Below are 26,091 nucleotides of genomic sequence, written 5' to 3' on the forward strand. Positions count from 1 at the left end.
GGCCACTGGAAATCTAGGGCTACACACAGTATCTGCCTGAAGACTTTGACTAGCTGGGCTTTAAAAAGGCAAAGCTAAGGCCTTCACAAATTCACTTACAGTCTACATTTCTTTCTCTCTCTTTCACTGGAAAATACACCAGTTTGTGAAATTGCCTCACCCACCAACTTTCCCTTTTTACTTTCTAATTTCTTTCAATTTAGGCAGTTGAATGTTGTAGGAGATTGGCATTTCTACAAGTACTTCATTTGGAAAGATACTGGGTGATCTGAAAATTTAAACCAGTATCTTATGTCTTCTGTAGAGTTAAAATATTTTAAAGCTTGCTTGAATATATACTTTTTACTTTTTTGCAGATCCAGTATTGCTTATGGAATTGTTGAAGATCTGAGATCAATGAAAAAACATTTTTGCATGCAAAAAAGGACCATTTTAGTTTATCTGTTTTAAAATCATCGAGTGTGGCACTTGATGACTCATCTACAAGATTTTTCACTGACATCTGAAGAACAAAGTGCTTTTCAACCTGTACTTCTGTAGCACTATGACTAACTGTAAAGGCAGGTCTACCATCTCCAAAACAAATAGCAAAGTTCATGACAGAGAAGGTTTTGTAAACTGGACCATAAATCTTAATACAATTCAGTCAGATAAATTTTTGAGACTGCTTTTGAGTATGGTTCCTGTTGTTTACCAAATAAACCAGGATGAAAGACACAAGAAAGTGAATGGTGTCTGGCAAGATGGATTACAACAGGCAGGACACAATTTTAATGTTAGGTCTGAACAACACACAGAGTACCATCACTTCTCAGAACCAAGTTTTCATGGTAGTAATGGACACAGTCCATCTAGCTGTAGCCCTAAATATGATGATTTTACCAGTTATAATTACTGTGATGGAATGGACACTTCAGAAACAGAAGCCATGTTGCAGGAAGACAACCTATCTAGTGACAGTAATGAAGATATCATTGTGGAAGGGAGTAGAAAACAACCCAAAGAATCTAGTAGTATTATGGCATTACAGATACTCGTACCTTTTTTGCTAGCAGGATTTGGAACAGTTTCTGCTGGCATGGTTTTGGATATTGTACAGGTTGGTATTTGCTTTGGAAGATTTTTTTTTAACAGATAGTCCGTGGGGTTTGTAATTCTAATGCATGATATTGTAAATATTTACAATATTGAGGAGTAATGAGGCCTGTGTATGGTTCTGCTACTATGAGCTCCTTTTTCCCAAACCTCATCTTAACCAGTTCCAATGTTTAATCTGGAGTCATTTGAGTCTTGGTAAGTGTTGTTTCTTTAGCTAACAAGAGAAATATAGTAATGATGCAAAATTCTGTTGACACTAGTAAATGTATATGTAGTCAAGTGGAAGTTGTAATTAACTGTGATGCCGCAATACATAGGAATTTAAAAAGATTAGAAGAATTTATTGCATTATCTTATCTCCTTTTGTGCTTCGAGTCCATGCAATTTCTGAAATACTCTGTAGATTCTGTCCATGATAATGCAAGTGATTTATGAAAATGTGTATTACATTCATATGTTATATGAAATTCATATGAAGTGACTGAAAACTTTTTTGAATATTCAGGTGTATGTGACTTTGTTATGTAACAGTAGGTGTACTGATGATAATTATTCAGGGTTATGATAAAATAGAACTTTCTCTGCATTTTAAGATTTAAGTTTAATAATATTTTTAAAACCTGTTTTGGAGTATTATATCACTAAGACCCTACTGATATGGAACATTTTTAGGACTGGTTTCTAGCTTAACACAGTTGCAGATGTCAGCAGAATTTCAGTGGAGTTAAAAGTGACAGTTGCCCATGAAATAATTCTTTGTGCAGTGATATTTGAAGAAAATTCTGGAGAAAGTAACAGTTAAGAAAGGTTTATTGGCCTAGCCTATTTTCTTGGCTTCTCTTTGTGTTTTGAAGGCTATATTTTCTTTTATTTCCTATCTAATATCTGTTTTTTAAAAAACAGAAATTTCTTATAAATGCAAACCTCATGGATTCTCTCTTCCTGTATGAGTAGATTCACAAAAAATTATTAAAAAAATATTAAATAACTACACTATTTAAACTGAAAGACAGCAGAGAAATTAATCTGCTTTTAATTTTGTTTCATTCAGCTTTAGGGTTTTCTTTAGCTGCACTTAAAGAGTTTACAAAGATAATTTAAAGAGGAGAAAGAGTGGACCATCTTTGTCACTCAAAATCTTGAGAGAGTAAAGAAAGATTGGACTTCAATCAATTACAATGAAAAGACACTTTTATACATCAAGAAAAAGGAAAATAAAATTTGACATGCAAACTTTACTGCTTCCTTGCACTGTTTTACATCAATCTCGTGCTTTGTTCATTCACATCTTACCAATTTATTCTTTGTACAGAGGCTTTGTTTGTATTCTCTTAATATATAATGTACTTCATGATACAGCGTAACGGTTAGCCAAAAGAGGCAGTTATGCCTACTGCCATTACTGGCTTCCGACCCAGTGTTTCACCTTGCCTTCCTTACCTTCAGGGAATGTAAGTGTTTGTGTAGCTGTTTTCTGAGCTGGATTGAGATATGTCTTGATTTTTCCTTCTATATTACTTTTAATCTTTATTGGTTTCCCAGTCCAGCTCACCATGTGTGAGAGAGGTTTGATGTAAAGGCAAAAATAAATAGCTAGTGTCAGTACTACCTTTTTTTCACCTTAAACTAAGCATTAAACTGTGATGTCAGCCGAATATTGAAATGTGACAGAACATGTTTTGAAAATGAAAATTTGAAGACAACAAAGCCTTCTAAGCTTGTTTTTTTACAAACCATTTCATGGTTGTTCTTTCCCAGTAGTAAATACATATGTAACTTCACATATAGGAAATTCTCAGATCTTGTTTACCTTTGAGAACTGAATAATTTTAAAAATTTAAATTAATAATTAAAATCATTACAAAACCCTGAATACAAAGACATTTTACAGTTTTCTTACTTTATTTTTGTTAATGTTGATGATTACAAATTAAATACATGGATTGACAGAAATATAAAGTAGCATAGCATTTCTGTGCTGACAACTCAGCACACAACATTATGGGAGAGTTTGTATTTGATTTATAAAATCTAGGTTTTGGAGAATTGTACTCTTCTAAATTTCACACTTACAAGTAAAAGAATGAAGAGAAGCTTTTTTCACTTACAGGCTCTGTCCATTTGACAATTAATTCCTTTCTGTTTTTATGTGAGGTTTCTACACAGCTGGAAGGGAAAAGATGAAAATATTATTGTGAATTAAGAGCAGAATTCAAGAGCAGTCACAGCACCTGGTACTATTTTAAAGTCATTACAAAAAAAAAAAACCTTCAGATTAATAACATCTTGTCTTAACTAGGTTTGTTTTTAGGCCAAGTTTTGTATCTTTTACTTTTGGTATTCTCATCTTTGAAGTAGTAATATGCAGTCATAAATCTATTTTATCTAGATAGATAACAGTTCTGCCTTTAGACTTTTAGGTCTAATATAAAAATATTGATTTTTTTAGAGGCTTAAATTATGAGTTTCAGAATTTTTTGAATACTTTGCTGATGGTGTAAAGAGAATTTTTCAATTGAATTTTTCCCACTATATCCTTTAAATAGCACTGGGATGTGTTCAAGAATGTTACTGAAGTTTTTATCTTGGTTCCTGCACTTCTTGGTCTCAAAGGAAATTTGGAAATGACCCTGGCATCCCGGCTGTCAACTGCTGTGAGTAACTTTCTCTTCCTCTTCATTCTCCAGATACATGTTGTAAATATTTCAAAAGGAAAATAAATCTTTGGAAGAGAAGTGTTTTATGTTTATGGCTTAATCTGGCTGTTACAGGGACTCTTTAAATCTGTTATTAAACGGGCAAAGTTAAAAGGTTAAGCCTCTTCTAATCTCCACACATCAAACTTTACTTCTTTGGTCTCTTCTACGTCATCAGTCAGAACAGATAAAGAAGATTTTTGAGATTTACATGTGTTTTCTGTAAGGTTGACAGATCTCTCTGGCCTCAGTGGGGTTTGAATAGGCTAGCAAAATGTGTCCATTTTGAACACATTTTTCTAACGACCATTTGTGTGGCACCAAAAATGAAGCATTGCTCCCATTGCTACTCCAGATCTTTGTTGATCAAACTGTAAGAAACTCTTTTGTAGCTTTCTGCCTAAATAATTTTACTCCTTTTTGGTTTTGTTGTGGTGGGGTTTTTTGTGTGTGCTTGTTTTTTTGTGTGTGTCAACACTCTAACATAGCATAACTAGGTTTTCTGTACATCTTCTTATGTATCTGTCATAGTTCTTTTCTACATCTCAGAAGATGTTTCATCCCTTCATTTTTTTAGCCTAAGCAAGCCAAATTACCATATATCTTTTCTCTGTGTGTGGCTAACTGTTGTGAACAGAATGTTTTAATAATGTGGCTAAACTATTTCTGGTACCTGAACTGGGTATCTCTGTATGACACTGGCTTATGCAGTGTTTCTCTTTTGTAAGATAATTTTTCCATTCTCCAGCAAGGCCCTCTCTCTCTGCCTGTTCCTGCTTGAATGAATCTTTCTAGAAAATGTTTGGTCAAAGGCGTATATAACTCTGGATGAGACCTCATTATGGCTTTGTAGAATAGCACTACCTTATTTCTCTTGAAAATTGCTCTTGAAACTTTCTAAGTTTATATGTGCTTATTTTCTTATCAGTGTCAGATTTAGACCTTGCAGTCATTTTGTGATCAATGACAGTATCCTAGTATTTCTCCTTTTGTGTTATTTCCAGCTGTCACTCCCCTCTTCTGGCAGAAATATTATTAGACCGTAAGTGCATCACCTTGCATTTCTACTGTTGAATTTAATCTGTTTTCATTGCTGTAATCCTCAAGGTCATCCAGTTTTTGTACGATATTACAATGCTTTATATTGACAAATTCTCCCAGCTTTCTGTCATTAATAAATTTCATTGCCACATTATATTGAGTTATTGCCCAATTGCACACCGTGATGGACTTAGCCTTAGCAGTCCTATGAAGGTTTACTTGTGTCATGCCCATTACAGAAATGGATTACTTTTGCCCCATATGCATTCTTTCATGCATAAGAATTGACATGTTTTGTTGTATCTTTGTCAACAGCAGCATTAATTATTCTGTCATATTTTCTCATTTATTTTAATGCTTTGCCTTTTCTGAGTATTCTTGCTGTTTCTTAATAATATTTTGTGTTTAAACCTTACTGCCTTTACTGTCAGGCATGAATACTTTTGTCTTTTACCTTACTTTTTTTTGGTGTTGATCTGTTGCTTAATTTGTTCCTGACTGGTACAGTTCATGGCCTGAAGACTGTACTGCATAGTGAAAAATACACCAAGTCCAAGATCTACCAGTGCCTTACTGAAGGCTTAAAAAAAGAGGGTCAGAATCTTTAATTCATTGTCTCAGTTGAGCTTATGACCTTGCCTTCTGGTCCAACCAATGGCTGATTTCCCCATCCTCACCAATGGCATCTCGTTTGTGAACCTCACAGCTCTCAGGGGACATTTGGAAAAGGGTTATGCAGACCCTTTTTCCTTTTTCAGGGAATCCTGACCTCAGCTCATATTATCCATCAACCATTACCAAAAGTCAAGGAGTTGATTTCCCTCTCACACACACAGATAAAGGTTACTGGAGTTTCAACAACACTGGCTGCATGTTCAGTAGTTAACTAAATTTGGCATCATGAGGTTCAGGCTGCTCCCCTCAGCCCAAAATGGCACTCTTAAGAGTATCCCAGTAACCATGTGATTACATGATCTGTTGAAGTCTTGAATATGATTTTTCAGAGACAGTTTGGCCATTTGAAGTCCAAGCTCCTACCAAGACTCAAACAGCTCATGCTGAGAGGGCTTAGTTTGAGGAGTGTTACCAGTGCCACTTACCACTGTCATTAAGTCTCACCAAGACATAAATCAGCTGATGATTCAGAAGTTTTTACTCTAGCATGTCATGAATGCTTCCTTTCACCCCAGAAATTGTCATATGTCTGTCTTGGCCAAATCAGGTTAGGATTAGGACTCTATTCGCATCCTTCCACCATGAAGGTTAATTAACTGGCTGAGAAGAAATCAGTGAAATACACATTTCTTCAGACAGTGCTATGTGGTGTGTGGGACTTCCAAATTCTTTGGCATTGCCTGATGTCACGGTCACAGCACCTCTGGCACCAAGCTATTTCCTAGCTTTGCATTAACAGACTTGAGGGGAGGGTGTTTGTTTGTTTTCTGATGCCTCTGATTTCCTTGTATGACCTGTTTTCGTCAAGAATCGTGACAGACCCTGGGCTAAGTTGCACAGGTGACTGAAATACTTTCCGGAACTTCCCTAGTCATATTGTAAGTTCATTGGACACCCTTCATGGGGAGCAGGTAGAGGCTTGTCATGGTTTGGTGAATGTTCTCTCTTTTGCCAGGGGTGGCTCTAATTTGTTCTAGCTGGTGAAGAGCTCATCAGTAAATGCTGTAGAGTGTGTGTGTGTATGCGTATGTGCACAACACAGTGGAGGTTTGAGAGAACAATATCATACAAAATAAGAACAGTATATATCATTCATTATCAGGATAATGCTAACAAGATTATACTTAGTTTTTATATGCGAAAAAACAGAAAAAATGCCTTTTATCTTGCAAAGAACCTTCCAGCTTTCTCTTATGCATCTTTTTTCATGCTCAACATCAGTTGCAATGTGCACAGCTCTGCGAGCTGGTGGATAGCCATTTGCATCCCTTTGCCTACTGCAAAGGCAAAAAAAAACCACCCCAAAAAACCCCCACAAGAACTCAGTAATGCTTCTAATTGTTAGTTACATGTAACTTCTTACAGCACACAGCTTGGGCTTAGTTGCCAGATACGACGTTAAACTCCAGGACAGTGGCCTTGATTGTTCTCCTTCCCCCAGGTTTTAAAAACAGGTGCTGTGTCATAGTGTATCATTCCTTACTGGAGAGTTTAATCAAAACGCTTACTACTGGACCTGTAATTGATATGCCAGTTCTTTCAGACCTCTGTCAAAGAGGTTATTCTGACCTTTGTACCCTTCACATTGATTTCATTGACCCCCTACACTCTTTAGCCATCCAATCTTTGGTTCTGTCATTCTCATCCTAGGTGAAAATTGGAGTATATTAATTCAGGGCATATCTAAACAATTATTTGGAGGCAGTTGTATGATTGATCTTCCTTTCTCCGACCTGAATTTGGACTAGCTATCTCCCCACCAGATACTGTCTTTACAGTAAATGCAAGACTGTGCCCTGTGAATGGCTTTGAGGAGGAAATTTCTAATGAGTCCAGCATTGGAGCTAATCCATAACGTTCTTGCTCCGTTAGCTTATAATTGCATCTGAATTTGTAGACATGTCTATGCTGTTGGGCCTGTAAACTATCTTTACTCCATTGTAACTAAGTAGCCAGCCAAAAAGTACTGTTGTGTTAGCAAGTTTCTGTTAACCACAATACACTGAGTTTCAAGTTTTTCCTGATCACATTCAGTCATCTTGTTGCCCAAATTCCTATTTTAGCTGCTTGTTACCGGTCACTTAAAATTTCCCATCCACTTTCACTAAATGACTTTTCACAATCGTTTCACTAAATCTGTCTCAAGACTGTGTTTTTAATCTACCTCAGGGCATAACTTGTGCTTCTCTTTTATGTTAGTGTTCATGTAAACTGTTCTCCCTCCCCCCACTGCTGTGCTGACATAACTGTGTGAGGTGTACTTATGTCAAATGCCCATTCAAGCACAATATTTATATTATGTGTTTTGTATTCTTCAGCTTTGTTCTGTAGTTTGAGTCACTCTCATTGTCGTGATTCACGCTGCTGCCTTTTCTCCCTATTAATTTTTCTTTTTTTTTAAGAGGAAGTAAGAAAAGAACAACCTAAACCCAAAGCACCACTCATCCAGTCATCCCTGTAAAGTCATGCAAGCGCTTGTTTTGACTGTGTGTTATCAGGGTTAGGCATTAGCAGTATGACTTTACAAACTTTTTGTTTAGGTCCATCTATTCCACAGTATCACAATAAAACTTGATCTTACTTTATGGAAATCTGCAGCTGAAAGGAGTCGTCCTCCTCTTTTTCTCCCTTCCAAACCCTAAGAGCATTTGTGCATGGTTACATGATTGCATATGATGGATCAGATCATTTTGTAGAAGATAACCCCTTTTTGCTCTGTGAAAAATAGCATTTTCCATCAAATGAGCAAGCAAATTTATGTTGCTGTGAACTCACTCATGGAGTTGGTAGATCTGGTTCAACAAAGAAACTGTGAATGTGTAGCTGATAGTAGGGGAGGGAACAACTATGCCATTTGGCAGCAGGTCACTTTTAGGCTGAATTAAGCATTTTGCAAGATTACTGTTTTAACAAGGATTTTTGGGATACTTTTCAAAAACTTCTTCAAAGGAGAAAAAGAGTGAAGCTCCCCGTAGCCTGCCATTTCATTTGTTTAGCATATATATTTAAGAAGGATGCAAAGGAGATTCTTATCTGCCCTTCCCTAAATATTGCTGTAATATTTAAATTTAATGCATGTCTTTGTGGAGCATTGACTGTATTTTGAACACTATAAAATATTTATAGTGTAGATTGAGATAAAGTGTCTTCTTATGTTTCTAAGTTTTAAAGTTAGCATTTCTTTTAATACTTTGTTCCTCGCAAGTCACTACTATTACCAAATGGAACAAAGTACAAAAGAAATGGAAGTAAAACCAACTGGAAAGAAGTTATCAAAGAGGAAAAAAATATGCATTAAGATTTTCTGTATATTGAGAGATATGTTATCTTATAAATTAGTATTCTATGGGGAAAAAACACTAAAATTTATGCTCAATGTAAAAAATTGCTCAGTTATCTCAAAAAGGGAGTTATTTTAAATATAGTCATACTGCAGTAGTATATACTGTCCTTCAGATCTTGTCCTCTAACTCAAAAAAATAAGTAAAAGTAGGAAATACATTATAAAAGAGTATGTATGTACTTTTTCATTTCTGAGAATAATTAATTTGCTGTCTTTCCAGCTACTGCATTAGGACTGGACTTATATCATTTACAGCATCATAAGCCTCTAGCTGTATTATATAAATAAAAAGTTAGAATACTAAACAGTATTAGATGTGGTTTCTGATCTTCTGTAAGTACTTGCAGTTTCTCTGTGCAGGTAGTTGCAGTCAATTAACACACTTCCATGACAGTGTGTGTGTCCACACACACATATCTACACATCTTTCTATTGTCTCATAGAATTTAAGGGCCATAGAAACAAGTTCAGTCTAAAGTGACTGAACACTGATAAGTTTCTCTTCCAGCCACTATCTAATCACTGGTGGTGCTTGGACGTTCCTGGAATGTGGGGTGGCCAGTATATCTTGCACAGGAAGCTAATGTTAAGCAAGTTACTATGTAAAACTACATCAAGTTTAGCTACTTTTGGATAGATACTGTAAGTACAATTTAAAATCAACAGCACTGCTTGACTTGAGAAAAGTATAGCTTGGTTTTAGCTTGCTTTCAAAATGTCTTTTTTTTTTTTGTATGAGTTATTTGTGGGTTTCTGCGTTGGTGTATTTTCAAGTAAAACAATTTTAGACACAAATGTCTGAAATTCTTTTGTAACTTTAACAGGTAAATATTGGAAAAATGGATTCTCCCATTGAGAAGTGGAACCTAATAATTGGCAATTTGGCCTTAAAACAGGTAAATATGATGGACTTACTTTGATTAACTCTTGTAAGTAAACAAAGTTATTGAAAAAGTCCATCAGAAACGTTGGTAAGTATGGAGATGGACAGTGTTAATGGGAAACTAGCTCTACTACACTGGCTCATACTTAACATATAAAGTTTGCATTACTGATATTTTTTGAACAGTGTAGTTCTCTAAAAAAATATGAGTTTATATTTATCAGAAGAAGAGGTAAAGTATTCTTCGTGATTGTATCAAGGGTATTTCCTTTTTATTTTTTCTGAGAGAGGATCTGAGGATGATCAGAGAAAAATTTCAGGTTTGGCAAAACCTTTTAAATTTGACCTCTCAAATGTTTTCAGTACCATATTTGCATTGGATTCAATGTTTAAAGGATGTATGTGATGGAGCTTTTGGACAATAAACAATATTTTAAATAGCTGGTCATTTGAGGAATGCTTGTTCTCCAAAGCAACTATTTCTTAAGATTAAGAACTATTTCATGCTCATATGCTATAATACAATATGCTCAAAAAATAGGTGGAATGTTTATACTGCAACTTCACTGTTTTAAGTGGCATTAGGAACGTTTTCAGGCATTTCAGCTTTGGCTCCTGGTAAATCCTCAGCTCTTTTCCCTGACTTTACTTTTGTTATTCTTGAGTCTCTGAAATGCTGGTAAAGCCTTTTCTGCTGGCTAAGATTTTTTCTACTTGATCATCCAAGGTTATCAATGTCACTACAAAGTGGATGAGCATGCTTCCTTTATACCTTGCAATTAAATGTAGATAGGAGGAAAGAATAATAGAAAATGGTTGTGTAGTCCTTGCAAGTATAGCAGTTATTTTAAGAACTGTTCACTTTCTTTTTTTTTTCCAGGTTCAGGCAACAGTAGTTGGGTTTCTGGCAGCAGTGGCAGCAGTTATATTGGGCTGGATTCCAGAGGGCAAATACCGCTTTGATCATTCAATCCTTCTGTGTTCTAGCAGCGTAGCAACTGCCTTCATAGCTTCTCTTTTACAAGGTAAAAGGAGTATGTGTGTTACTTTTAACAGGTATTTCATTTTCTGTGGATGGTGAATGTATATTATGTTGCTATTCCTTACAAATTTAAATCCATTAAGGTATAATACATCTGAAACACAGCTGAGGATAGGATGCCCTTTTGCAATGTCCGTACAGGCCTGCATGTTGCATTCCTCTCCTGTCATATTGTTTGAAAAGGTTCGATTTGCGTGACCTCCTGAGCATATCTAAAACAAAAAGAATGTTTTTTTATATTTTACCTAATATGATAGAGAACTTTTTTCCCTTGCTTTCTATATTGATTAATGTACAAAATATGTTCTTAATACTAAACAGATAGAACTTACTTGTAATTAAGCTCAGGTAAGCCCCAGAAAATAGCTCAGCTGTATCCAAACTCCCTGGTTGTCCATGCTGCTTATATGTTAGTTTGTACTCTGTTTTGTATCAGAAGTGAACAAATTGGCTTGTTACGTGAAGGATTTGTGCCAAGTTCAAGTCCCTCTCTACAAACAGTACTCCTGTCTGGAGCCATATGGTGTGATGAATTTAATCTTCTTTCCCAATTGTCAGGAAACATTTAACTATAAAAGATGGTACCTAATGGACATGAGGGATGGAAAAAAGTACCTCTACTTGTGACATATTCTTAATGAAAAAGCATAGTAGTCTTGTATAGTAGTAAGTCAAGTAAAATGTTTAACTTACTTTTTTTACTAATTTAATATGCTTACTTATGTGAAAATTACAAAATTGTTGAAGTTTTGCATGGAATTAAGAGCACACACTTTTTCTGGTGACTACAAAGCCATTGAATTTGATCACATGCAGAATTAAGAGCAGCAAGAGAACTGGGGAACATGACTGCATTTTTTCCACTTCTCATATATAATTCGGACATGAAGAGAAACATTTGTTGTCATCTGGTGGTGACCCTGCACAGGAAATTGCTTTCTAATCTTCATCCTCCTACATGTGAAACAGGTGCTTTTGAAATATCGTGTTCCTACAGGATCCTTTCAGTTCTTTCTTTTGAGAATTTCATGGAGTGTAACACTTTAGGCAGTTTCTTTGAAAATGAACTGATAATATAACCTACAATACATAATATCACTAGTATTACATGAAAATTATAATGCTAGTTTTTCAAAAATTCTATAAAATAACATAAAAAAGAGTATACACAATTGAAGCTTTTATGTGTATTATGTGATGTGAGGGAAATTACTCAGGCTATGCCAAAGAAGACTGTTAATAACAATGTGAATTTTATTTTTAGCAACCACTTGCATTCCGCAGGAAAATGCCTCTTAAAAAGTTAGTGTTGCTCTTTATAGAAAAAAAATAGAAGCCAACATACCTAATTTAAATTTTTTTAACTGTGTAGCAAGTAACATTTTTATATGTTGTCTTGTTTTTAATTTATGATGTGGCTTCTTGATGTTTGGTGCCAAATTCATGACTGGAAATCTTGCACAACATTAGATATCAAAGTATTTAATCTTATGTTGTTTTCAGCCTAGCATAATTTAAATATCAGTCAGCTAAAGTTAATAGGGTGTAGAAATAATACACTGCATATTTTTTTCTTCAGGACACGGCTGATTTACGATTTCAATAGTGCTAATTCTAATCATTAGCAAAATAGTTCATTGTACAGAAGGTTCTTGATTTTTTGTGTGTGTGTTTACTGTATTTTTTTTTTACTATATAACTTCATTTTTTAAAATTACTAAAACTTAAAAATACAGACATCAGTCAGGTAGGAGGAGCAATCATCCTGGGACAAGAGCACCGACTTTGTATTTATCAAGTTTGAAATTGCCATTATCTTGGAATTTTCTGTGGAGTTACAACAGTAGATATGGTTACTGTACTGTCTTCTTTGTTGAATCTAGGTATAATAATGGTTGGAGTTATTGTTGGATCAAAGAAGACTGGTATTAATCCTGACAATGTTGCCACTCCTATAGCAGCAAGTTTTGGAGATCTTATCACTCTTGCTATACTAGCATGGATAAGTCAAGGTCTTTATACTTGCCTTGGTAAGTATGTTTCTAAGTGTGTATGTCTGCCGAGGAACCTCTTTTAGGTTAGGAGGGTGCAGAGAAGGCAGGGAGGGAGAGGTTTAGAAAACCTTTTAGTTTGACTGACACTTTTGTCAACATTTTTACTGTTGAATGATAAATCTTGGGTGGCAACATTATGCCATGATTTTTTTTTTTCCTTTTTTCCCTAAGATGATAGAACTCACTAACCACCATCTTGGCACAACTACTAATATCTGAAAGACTCTCACAGTATCACAGTCAATCTACATGTGAATTAGAAACTATAGTTGCTGAATTTACTCTGCTTTCTTGGGGTGGGCAGGGAAGCTGTCTTCATCCAGGTTTTCTTGAATGCCCACCCTAATCAAATATTTGCTTCCTAGGGCCCTTTTGAATTGTTGCCCCTTGCACTAAGGGGAAGGAGATGAACTGGGTATCTTGATAAGCTGCTGGGAGAGGAGTTCTGCTCTGAGAATTTTTTTGTCAGGATGTGGTTTAGACGCCATTCAAATATATCATGAGCTGTAGCTATACCCAGAAATAAAGATAAAAATAATTTAAGTAATTTGAGTAACAATAGCAAGTCTACAGCAAGTATGGATTCAAAGAAGTGACGCCTAATTTTAGATAGACTTGTGCTTTGTGATTGCTATGACTTTTAAATGAGTTATGCAAAGACTATTGTGAATTTCCTTCTTATTCCTTCCAAGTGCTTTCCAGCTCCCATTGCAATACCTTGTTGTTTCCTCGTCTCCCCTACTCCAGCTTCCAATACCAGTTTCCTCAGTTCTTTCCTATCTCTTTTTTCCCTCACAGCGTGACACTTCCATGTCTCCCTCCTGTACCCTGTGCTGGTGCTTGATTTTACCAGCGTTTCCTTCTGCTTTTCAGTAAACAAAGTAACCGCTTCCAGCTTCTCCAAATAATGGCCCTGCTCTCTTCTGTTTTCTTTGTTTTGTTTTGTCTTATAAATTTGGTGACTATATTTCAAACTTGAATCTGCTAATTTAGCTGCAGCCTTCTTCTGAACAGCACTTCTGCCATGAAAGATACAAAGATGTATAAGCACTCTGAATAGCTAAGCACCAAAGGAGAGGCCTTCTCCAACTACTGACTACAGAGGGCAATGATCTAATCCTGCTTCATGCATGAATTCTGTCTGGGTTCTTGATGACAGTTTTTTACCATCTGCTTATTTTTCCACTAATAGATATGAACAGGTGAATTACACATAAACAACTTCAAACTAATTTTGTTACAAATTACTTTTTTCTTCTGCCTGGAATTCCTGTCTTCTACTAGTGATTTGCATGTTTCTATAGTCCCTTTGAAACTGTTTTTCTGATTTCTAAGGCCTGTACTCTCTAAATCCTACTCTCAAAGGAACAGACCACTGAAGAAGGTTCATCATCACAATGTCTGCTAAAAATGAATATGCCTATAATTATTATTGTTAGAAGCATGCTCAAATAGTAGCTGATGTAATTAAATGCTTGCTTGTCACAAAGGAGATGTGAGCTTGGAAAATGAGAATGAGGAACTCAAAAATCAGTCTTTTTCTTCCTGTTTCTTCATCTCCCCTGTGAAGGAACAAAAAGTATGAAAACATTTTTGTCACAGGAGGAGAATAATGTTCAGAACTATATTTAAAAATAAATTATTGCTGCAACTGACTCCTTCTATAGAAACAATTTAAAGTATATTCTATTTTAAAAGACATAATTGTAGACAATTATAGTATAGTATACCACAGGCCAAATTTTGTGTTGTCCATAATTGTTTTACCAGACATGTTGATATCACCACATATATTCTTTTATGTCTATGCTCATTGTTCAAACTGTTTTATGTGAAAATTTGTTCTGTTCTGTGTAAGTATTACAACATCAGTCAGGAAAGGTATCTAATAACACTCAAGCTACATTGGTGTGACTTGCCATTTTGTCTTTTAGTTTTCAACTGATAATTTTATGTTTTCAGTATATGATTTTTCATATTTGGAAAGTGTTAACATCATGTCAGCTTAAATGTATCAGTGTGCAATACAGCCATTTTTTCTATTTTCTATTTTCTATACTTCTAAAAAACCTTAAACTGTATTGTTTATATCATAACTATATTTAAATAATTTATATTGGAATAACTTATTTCTCAAATACTTTCTTTAGATACTTCTTTTAAGGAACCTTATAAACTTACAGTGAAAAGAAAATTAGTAAGGATTTTTTTAAGCTCTTTCCTTTCTTTTCTCCTGATGAGAAGAACAGAGCAAAAGCCTCTGTTCTCATGAAATTTGGTGTCTCTAGCTAATGCTAGGACTGGGATAATAATTAGAGTTTAGCTCATTAGAGACTGTTTATCTAGATTTATTGCTATGCCCAAAAGCCTTACGAGACTGGAACACTGGGTTATCCTGCTTAAAATGGATATCAGGTCCCAACAATTGATATGCTTGATTGGATTTCAGTTCAAAATTAGGGTTTATGCTAGTCAGTGAAATGCCAGGGAAGTTGGTGTACCAGCTAGGTGGAAAGGAGTTAGCCAGGAGAGAGTTAGCTAGGATTATTGGCATATGTTGGCTATCTGAGTAGGTGTGGAGTTGGAAGAGGTTGCCAAATTTGGGTTAATACTGAGATTAGATTTGCGGCTAGGTTTATGATTAAAATTTATTCTAGTCAGGACTGTCTCTGATTTAAAATACTTAATGCTAGACTTCAGGCTTTAAATGTTAACTAGTAAGTATTTCAAATGAAGTTTCTTAGAAACTTATGCCCTATAGGTCAAACTTCATTTGGTTTTTAAAATTTTTCTTTGTAAACTACATTGTAATGAATAGGCCAGTGATTTTTCATTTGTTTCCTAACTCTTTTCCCTACCAATATTAGTTTCTTATGTATTTGCATTGTAATGTTCTCTATATAATTGCCTGAGTTGAACCCAAATGACTCATTACGAGTCTTAATGTTTTTAAACAGCTTCCTCTACTCCTTACCATTTTTTTTAAATTGTGACCACAGGCACACGTAGTTACATGTGCTGGTATTTTAATAGTAGCTGGATTTTAATGGTAGTTATAATTGTAATTTGTAAATAAACAACATATATTATTTTGTGAATATATCTAGTACCGCTTCCTATGCTTTATATAAATTACAGATATGTTTCCTTTTTTCAAAGGAGTAACTAGTTACTAATATTTCAGTTTCTTCTAAACCATGCTTTTTTTTAATCTAAGAAAACCCAAGCAAAAACCACTCAACCTCCCAAAGATGGGGAAAGAAACTTGGACTTCTTCCTTCCCTTCACACATTTCCATAAATTCACATCTCTAGTTACATATGACTTAATGTATCTCAGAGGAATAAAGAAAGAAGTGGGATCAGTTTGAACTGATCCTTTGCTACTTTTACAGCTGTCACATTTTAGTCAGCCGCTGCAATTTCAGATTGCACACATGTGTAGGGGGAAGGATTAGTGCGCTCAAGAGTTACTCCCAATTTTCTTTCTATGTGGTCTTCTGGAAGTACTTCTCTTTTGGTGATGTATGTAATTATCTAGTTACCGCTAAAATGGCTGCTTCTGCTCTTTATATTTTTTTTCCAATGTTTTTATATTTCTTTCTCGTAGGAAACAGAGAGTATTTCTAGAGTAAGAACATACCACAAAGCCCTTGGAAATCTGTGGTTTCCAAGATGCATGTATTTGAACTATGAAATAGTAACAAGGAATAAAATTATGGAGTAGCTTCAGCTCAGGAGAGGTATATAAAGTTGTGAATAGCAGGGAAGAGGTATTAAAAAAGTAGGCAACAGGTTAAAAAAAAGTTAAAGAAACTTTTTTACACAATATGTGACTGGTATATGGAACTTCTTGCCATGATATATTAAGAGGACCAAAGTGATTTTAGAAAATTATTTGGATAAATTAATCAGAGAAGAATCCATTGAGGAGTATTGAACAGACAGATGCAGACAAAAACTTGAGTGATGAAATCCCTGAGGCAAACACCAGCAGAAGCTGGCAGAGCACACTGAAACAAGCATCACTCTAAACTTGTCCTTTTTTTCTTTCCACAAGCCTGGACTGTTGACCATAGTCAGACACAGGATACTGGACTAGATGTGACCTTTGGCCTCACCCAGCACAGATATTATTTTGTTCTTTCTGTTGTTTCCCTGCTTTCTCAATGCTAGAGTAACAAGCACCATGGGAATGTTATAAAGAAATCTACATTTTATGGGCTAGTAATGAAGCAGATGGGATTCGCCTCTGAACTGTATTCTGAATTAACCATTTTCACTTATGATTTTTGAGCCTCACTACTGAAATGTACTGAAGCAAAAGTAAGTTTCTGGCTTCTCTCTGCATGGGAAGAGTTTTTTTTCAGATAACGAGACTGGAAGGGGGGAAATAATTTGTGTAGAAGCTTTATGCTTGTATCTAACAAAGCTGTACACCTGTGCTCAACCTTTGGTTTGATATGATGCTTCATGGCATACCAAGGGGAGAAAGGGTATACCCAGGAAAAAGGACTAACATTTTTACCTAGGCTAGGGCCAAATTAAACATCTTGTTTGGTGACCATCATATATAAATTTCTTAGAAGTGCATCTGAGTGTTTTAAAAATGATGGAAAAGCCATCAGACATGGGGACTTAAATAGCAAAATGTTCCTTCTGCCTTAATGCCCTTAAAAGAGCTGTATCTGTGAATCGTTGTTAAACAGCTGGGGGAGAGCACTAGAGGGCTCCCCAGGACCATCGCGCCAGTTCCTCGACCAGAAAACGGGGAATGCTTTGGAATTGGAAAACGCAGTATATGAAATGTGGAGGTCCGAGTTGCATGTCATTTGTCAGTAATGACCTGCAGACTTCTTTTAAAGCTTTCCTTTTTTCTCACAGAATGTGGCTTAAATGTATGCCCTTATCTCTTTTGATGTTGGACGTGGGTTGCGAAGACAAACTGTGTGATTCACATTATTATTTTCAGATTCCTACAGTTGGTTTGAAGTAGTATATTTCCAATTCACCTCTAATTCCTACTAGAGGCTGCATTGTTTTCAGTGGTGCTGCACCGAACAGTATGTCACAGTAGATACCCTGGACAAGGAATAAAACATTAAGCATCTGAGTTCTGCGAACTAGAAGATTAATTTGTTTCACTGTTTACTAAAGGCATGAGGGCTTAAAGTAAATGAAGTTCAGTAAGGACTCAGTTGAAAACCTTGTCTCTTTCCTCTTCTCTCCTTCCTTTTTTAGTTTAAAGTCACAGTCAGAAGTTCATTGAAGAGTTGAGTGCTTTTAGGAGCTGATCTTCCACTGTTGGATGGTACAAATTCTATAGCAGAGCCAGGTTGATTGAGATGCCTTTTATCATGTAAGCTACCTGCATACATAAATCTATCAAAAATGGAGTGAAGTGAGCCCTTAAAGAGGAGTCATTTATTCCCTCTTCCCATTCTCCAGCTATTGTAGAATACATTTTCTTCTTCTGTGAGTTAAGTATGAAGAGGAAGATGGCCCACCCTTTATTAAAAGATGCATCTCAAGGTTAACATCTTTTTAGATTCTTATAGTAGGGTGTTCTACAGTAGAGTTTCACATAGCTGAAAAAAAGTCCTGCGCTCTGTTCCCAAGGCTGGAGCTGAGTAGTTTCATGGGTCCGTTAGGTAACTGGCATTATCGTTGCTCACTTGTGACAGATTCTGTAATATAATTCTAAACTATTAATTGCTTCTATACTTCTGTTTTTAATTAAACTTAATAGACAGGCAGTAGAATTAGAAGTTCTGGTAGGGAGCACCTGCCTTGCCTTAATTTTTAGATCATCTTTGCCTTAAAAAAACCTGGGCAGGGTGAATTTCAGTTGTCTGGTCTAAAATTTGTAAACAGATGAATATGTATACTTCCTCCTTGTTTATCAGTATGGGGATGGTTGGTGGCCTATTTATTTTTATTCATCATTCCCTTTAGAATTTTAGAACAGAGGATTCCAACAACGTGCTAGTGTGTTATCATAGCTGAAGTTTGGGGTTTTTTTAATAATCTAAGTTCTGGCTGTGTCCTCTCCTTGGAGATCCCCCACTCCTGAGAGCCACTCCTGGCTTTTGTTCTTTTCAAGAAGAAACAGCAGTATTGCAACAATGGTGTAGCTTTTATAATACAGTTTATGTCCAACTCCATTTAAAGGACTCAGGTATAAAACCTGTTTTGTACTTTTCTCCATGGTGAAATTAAGACATTTAGACATACTAAAATGTTGAACAATAAGGCCAAAAAAATTAATTCCTCTCACTTGCAGTTGACTCAGAGGAACAAAGCTAAGCCACTGCTGAGTAGTCTTGAAAGTCCTATCTTAGTGTGTAAAAAAACACCGGTTGCATTTTGTTTCATGTCATTATCTTTTATATCACTATGCACTTTGGTTTTATTGCTATAAAACACATATTCACCCTCTTGAGAGTTCATCTAACTTTTGCTTTCTTTGCTGTAAAAATGACAGGTTGTGTCATTTTATGGATGCATATTTCCTTTTTTCCTGTAGCTGCTGTTAACTCACTTAAAATATGTTGAATTCAACTAACAAAAGGTTTGACAATCAGCAACGGGTTAGTCATGTTTTCTAAGATTTGTAAAGCTGCCCTTCCTTCTGACTACTTGCTGTTTTCTGAAATGGTCCTGTCGCACTGCAGATATAAATTATATTTATTTTTGTTATAATTCATGAATCATTACACACTAACGAGACTGTCTTCTCTTTTTTTTCCACATTTTTTTAAACTTCTTACAAAATATTTCTGTGGCAGCATGACATATGTGTATATATATTTCATATTTTACATATAGTTATTATTGATTTAGAAGTTACCTACTAAATAATTCTTGGTTAGTGTTCATTGTTCATTTGCTGGACTGATTTCAGTTTTATCTATGTGTGCTTTTTTTTCCTGTTTTCCCAGAAGAAAGGAATTATATGACATACTTTACTTATTTTTAGTGTTCTTTGTAATTCTTGGACTACATTCTTGGACTAGATCTCCAAGCTTGGAGGCTGGTCCAGACAGTTAAATACTCTCCCTTATTTTATTAACACATTCTAACAAGTTCTTTAAATTGTTAGTGGGATTAAAAAAGAAATTATTGTAAAAGGCATACTTTTTTGAACTTTAATTTCCTTTCCTGTGTTGGTAGAAGTCCTGTAATAAAAAGTATAGTGGGCTAATTGCTGATGTACAAGTGAAAGAATTTTTTTAAATGGTGATTAATTAGGGTAATGTTCACCATTGCATCTGTATTTTTCTGTTCAGTGTTTGTTTGCAACAGAGGATCTTTGCTGACCAGCAGACTTCACCTTTTAATAAAATTGGCAACCTCTCCAAAAATGTGGCAAAGACACCTTTAAATGAGTTATTTGGCATCTGGTACATGCTAATGCCTTACCTTGGTTCTATATGAGAGGAACAGACAGAGAAGGAGAAAGAAAAAGTAGCAGGAATACAGTATGATTTATGTCGGGGCGGGGCGGGGGGGAGAGAGGGAAAAAAGCAGAGGGGAAAAGGAGGGAGGTTTCAAAATTTTAAATAAATAGATGTAGAATGAATGATGCCTTTCCATGTGACCAACTGTAGTGCATACAGGGATCTTTCTTCATTGCAAGTGGAGGGAAGGATGCATTTACCTGGGCAGTAAGTAGTTCAAGAACTTTACATCAGTACATTTTTGTCTTTTTATTAAGTTGGATAAAACAGAACTATAATTATGAAATAAAGGAATCATGTACTGTGTCCTCTTCTGAGTAAGAACTCTTTACATTAGGCCTACCTCTTAGTTCACAGGAAGAGGAGAAAGGAGGAAAAAAAGGCACCACAAAGGAAGAAGGAGATAATACGCTGTAGAATAGTTGGAAAAGGAAGGGAAAAGATTATCTTTTGGGCTTTGTCTCATTCTCATTCTAATAGCTTTCTACTTTTAGCTTACACAGTGAAAGGTATCTTAATATCTTTTCTGTGGGCTTTGCTGCAGAGGTTGTTACCAGTCAATGCAGAAGGTTAGTAACTTCTAAAGACACTGCAGCAATTCTTCCAGGAGTAATTTTAGCTTCACCAAGATAATATCAAAGTAGTAATTGCTTGAATTTGCAGCCTTTGTAATAAGCCATAAAACATGGGTGAAAATACTTTTTTGTATACTAAATATTCTTCTTTGGCAAGGTGTTTGTGTGTTCTACATTAACTACTTCAACCTCTTAATTTAAAATTTCTTTTGCAATAAGACTTGTCCAAGTTCTGAAAGTTTAGACAAAATATATTTAACATTAAACTCATGACCACATTTCTCGTAAGACTAAATATATGTAAAAGTGGAATGTTTGCATAGTTTACATATATACTTCCCCCCCCCCCGCCATTAGGATAACTTTTTCTTTGTTTACTTTACTGTTGAATTAGGAAGTCTTGGATCAGTGTAATAGCTTCTGTGTGTGGATGGGATTATAAAACCAAGTGATCCAAAACCAATAGTATTCTTTCTGTGGAGGCAGCCATTTGCCTTAGTAGCTCAGCTTTATGATGGTACTCGCTGGTGTTTGCCGTTGTGCTCCTATGAAATGTAATGCAGTTCCAATGGATAGGTGCAAGCAGCAGAATTGTGGCTGTGAATTTTCAGGATCAGAGTCATTATAAAAAACAACTGAGCGGCTGATATAAATGTCTCTATATTACATATTGTGCTTGCATAATTTTAGATATGCTATTTCTGGGAAGATTACCATATTGTCTGTGCTTTGGAAAGAAGGGGGTGTACATATGCTATAAATTTGTTTATAAACAAGATGCATTTTCAATATATTCAGGTTCTTTTTTTTGTAGTAGATATTACAAAATAATGTTTTCTATTCCACATAGTTATTGCATTTTTATCATAAAGCATCATACAAAAATCCGCTTCGAAGTTCCTACTTTACATAGGTAGTTCTGTCCTTGAGAAGATGGGAGATAGTGATCACAGATGGCAGATGTTAACCACCTTGTTTAGTGCAGTAGTTGAAACTTTAGGTACAGTAGTGATAAAGACTATTAAAATTCCTCAATTGCATATAATGTAGATTATAATTTATTTTAGAGTTCTAAATTAAGAAAAACTTATAGGAATGTCTTGAAAGTAAAACGGGCTTTTTTTTTCTATATTACTATTTTAGAGACATATTACTATGTATCTCCTTTGGTTGGTGCCTTTTTTTTGGCTCTGACTCCGATGGGGATTGTCATAGCTGCCAAACACCCAGCTACCAGAACTGTTCTCCATTCAGGATGGGAGCCTGTTATAACTGCCATGGTTATAAGCAGGTAAGTCTATTTGTCTTGCTTCCTCTTGATAGCCACTCTGTGCCTCTGGATATCTTATTTAACACCTGATTGTACTTAAAAGAAACTTTTAAGGGGCCTCTAGAATGTAAAGTGTGAATAAACTTTAATCTTCCCAAAATGAGGAAGTTACAAAGTTAAGTCGCAGGTGGGAATGAGTGGGGGAGGCAGCAGTAGCCTGTGGCAACGACTGAGCGAAGTGTGCCGTATCAAATGAAGGCTACTCATCTCCTGCAATTTCCAGTCAAAATTGCACACAGAGCTAAGAGATTGTTTAGTCAAATGAAAACCATGAATCTTAAAAGTGGAGTGATTGGCTGAAGTTCTATGGTCTTTGTTATACAATAAGTCAATTTTAACACATAAATAACTGTAGCAACACTAGTCTGTAGCTCAGAACGAGGTCATGGCCGGGGGCGGGGGGGAGATGAATTGAGATGAAAATTGTGTCTTGAAAGATATTCTAAGAAATCTTGCTTAAAAAGTTTTTAAATACTAATTGATGTAACTGCTTGGCTTATTCTAAATATTGTACTTTGTTTTCAGTATTGGTGGCCTTATTCTGGACACAACTGTATCTGATCCTAACTTAGTTGGAATTGTTGTTTATACCCCAGTAATTAATGGTAAGACTCTGACAGGATTATGTGCTACTATATATCAACTGATATACCTTGGTTTGAGAAAAGTCTTTTATAGTAAATTTCTGTTATGCTAATTAGTAACTAGTATATTAATTTCAAGTTTTGATTTTCATGTCAACAGTTGTTTATTTGAACACCTACGGAGTGCTTCCTGTTCTTATTTACTACAACCATTAAAACATGATAGAGAATGTAAGAAGTAGGAACCTAAAGTATGCATTAAGAAACTGAAAGTGTAAATATTGAAGTAGTATCTTCAAATATTAAATTATCAAATATTAAATTGAAACAGTTATGGCTGAGGAAAATGTAGATAAAAATTTTATTTTGAAGGATTTTCTTATGAACATCCAGGGACAAATTTTCAAAACAGTAATTTACTATTTACATGTAATGTACATACATATAAGAACTAACAGGGATGCTGCAGGCAAGTAAATAGATATCCCAAGAAAGATGTGTGTTGTTTCCCATGCTTGGTATGCACTTTCCAGGTGTGTAAGAATGTATTTGTGAAAATTTGGTCCTTAAGTTAAGTGTTCTATCTTCTAATGATAACAAGGCAAATTTTGCAAGAACAGTGATTGTCTTATTAGGCTGGTGCAGTTTGAAAGTGCCTTTTTTTTTCCCTACAGTATTACGGTATTGATACATATTTAGTTTGCAATAATTCTAATCACCAGATCTGTTCCCACTGTATTGCTCCCTAGATATTCTTTTCACCTTTTGTATTTCTTCATTTGATTTCTTACATTATTTTGCACTTTCATGTATTGTTGATTTTTAAACCATTTCTCCAATTACCAAGATGATTCTGACTTCTAATTTTTTACTTGCAAAGTGCTTTTGACTTAACTTGGCCTTTGCAGATTACATATGGTATATTCTATTCTGTTTTCTAAGCTATCAATTAAATGAATTATGACTACTTGCTTTCCACCTTGATAATAAAATGTTAATATGGACACTGAGTTTTAATTTTGAACCACATTGCCCTGATATAACTAATTATCCAGAGGTTGCTAATGGAAATGTAGCATGGGATAGCACCAAAACATTTTGATAAACTTTACTACAGTTGAGAGTTAGTATATCTATTGCTGCAACCATTAGGCAAGCTGTTCAGTTAGAGGAGGAAATTGTATCCTTTTGACAGAAGCATGTTCTTGGCAAATTCATATTAGCTCTTGTTTTACAGATTTCATATCTTCTAATTGCTTATAAATTGTCTTTTTAATAATTTGTACTAATATTCATGTAGGAATATAAATTTCACTGATATACAGATTCCCCAGATCATCCTTTTTGGTCTTTTTTAAAGATATATTTTCTCTTTCCCCATTACAGCCCTCTGGTATTCTCTAATTTTCAAGATAATCAGTTTTCAAAAATGATCGCTGGTAATTCATGGATTGTTCATCTAGCTCTCTAAGGACGCACTACATTTAACTTACCCTCAGGTTCTAATACATATCAGTTTGTTGCCAGATATGACCATTTTTATGAAGTCAATACACAAAAGGAACTGATTATTTCAATCTTCCATAGAGCAAGTTGCTTGTTCTTCTTTCCCATTAAGGTTGTCTATTTCCTTTCTTCTTACTCTTAATATGAAGCATTTCTGTGTTGCCACTTGTGTTCCTTGCTAATTGTAAATTAGTTTTTACACTTCAGCCTTTATGCTTCCTTGCCTGTGCCTTGCCTTTATATTAACTCAAAATTGCAAGTTCTTGCATCTACCTTTTATGCGTTTCCATTCTGATTTCCAGATACCTAAAGAGCAGGGCAGACATGTTGATCTTCAATTTTTTTCTGCTTTACATCTGTAACTTTTCTTATAATGATCCTTTTTGGTAACCTCCTGGATTTCCTTCCTAAGAGAAGAGGATTGTTTTTTCTTTTAGGCAGGTGTACCCAAATCAGTACTCTTACCAGTGGCCCTGCTTTCCTAGATGACATCCCTTGATTACAAAAGTGAACAACTGTCTGGTGATTGTTTCTTACTTTTCCCTGTAGACTTCTATTTCTGCTGCAGTACAGTACCAGAATACTTCTGGATTTTCTCTATAGACTCTACTTATTCTAGACTTGCTACCTACAATGTATACGGGTCTCATGGATACACACCTTTCTTAAGGCTTCATTCTCCTACCAGATGTTGCAATGATGATGGTCTTTTACCCTGTAGCAGTTAGGGACTGCTCTTGGAAATGGAACTAGGCATCCTATTCAAGGTCATTTTCTTTCACAGAAATTGGCTGTGAAACCTGGATTGCCTGTGTGTTTACATTGTACCTTTTTAAAATTTTTAGCTAATGATTGGACTTAAGTAAATAATTTTAATTGCTAAGAATGACAACTTACTATAAACACACCTCTAGAGAAAAGAGTAAATGATACATTTACTTTCTTATTTTCTTTCATAAGCTTATCGACAGAATTAAGGCAACGTGCATACATTCTTTTGAACTATTTTTAGAGAAAAAGAACTAGCCAAAAGACATACGTTGCCCTGGATGGTTAGCTGACAGGTCATAAGATCCTGGAAGAATCAGGTAGGTGGAAGAGAGGGAAAGCTGGGGATATTGGAGAAGGCAGGGAAAGAAAGAGACCTTCAGGAAGGCGGGGACAGTAAGAGGCATGCTTGTAGCTGTGGCAGTCCCACAGTGGTCCTGTGGTGATGATTCCTGTGATGATTGTACCACTCGCATTCAAAATCTTGCTTTTTCATAGTAAGTTTTGTATTTCTAGACTGTCTTTAGCCTTTGTCATCTGCCCCCTGGACTACTATGCAATGCCTGAGAATGTTACTTTCCAAACCACCTCAGGTGCATTACTCCATTGTTCATCTGGATTTTTCATGCTTAGCTCCTTCTTTCCTTCTTTCCTTCTTTCCTTGTTAGCAGTTTTTCTCCCAGCTCTCAAAGTTTAAACTTATTCGGTGACTAGTAATGGCCCATCAGCAAGTTGTTTATAGTCCTGTGTCTGTGCTGTCAGGACCTTTGCTCTTATCCCAGACTTAAACTCTAAGTTGTTAGAGGACAAACCTCCTACCAAGCTCAATTTTGGAGCTGCTAACAAGCTCACAACAAGCCTAATAGGCCAAGACTAGAGTCTTGCAATGGAAGCCTAAGGTAGAGTTAGCCTAAGGCCCATGGCCTGTTACTACCAACAGCGATAATGCTTTTGCAGTGCCACTGGGCAACAACAGAAGCACTAAGGAATTCTGGTTCTCCCTCGTCCACAAAAGAGTAGAGGAATGTGCAATGTGT

The 26,091-nt window shown here is 35.5% G+C and overlaps 1 protein-coding gene across 1 annotated transcript in view; it reads left to right on the forward strand.

Moving 5' to 3' along the window:
* Positions 1–544: 544 nt before the first annotated feature.
* The window catches only part of SLC41A2 (solute carrier family 41 member 2), a gene marked incomplete at its 5' end in the record, with an annotated part of 48,205 nt that continues 22,658 nt past the window's right edge, over positions 545–26,091 (forward strand). The window contains 7 exons of the mRNA XM_081998768.1: positions 545–1,099; positions 3,645–3,752; positions 9,678–9,749; positions 10,617–10,761; positions 12,662–12,808; positions 22,010–22,157; positions 22,722–22,801. Coding sequence (XP_081854894.1) covers positions 545–1,099; positions 3,645–3,752; positions 9,678–9,749; positions 10,617–10,761; positions 12,662–12,808; positions 22,010–22,157; positions 22,722–22,801 — 1,255 coding nt within the window. The remainder of the gene's footprint in view (positions 1,100–3,644; positions 3,753–9,677; positions 9,750–10,616; positions 10,762–12,661; positions 12,809–22,009; positions 22,158–22,721; positions 22,802–26,091) is intronic.

The sequence above is a fragment of the Phaethon aethereus genome (assembly GCF_964289735.1).
Source record: "Phaethon aethereus genome assembly, chromosome: 1".
In the NCBI taxonomy this organism is placed as follows: Eukaryota; Metazoa; Chordata; class Aves; order Phaethontiformes; family Phaethontidae; genus Phaethon; species Phaethon aethereus.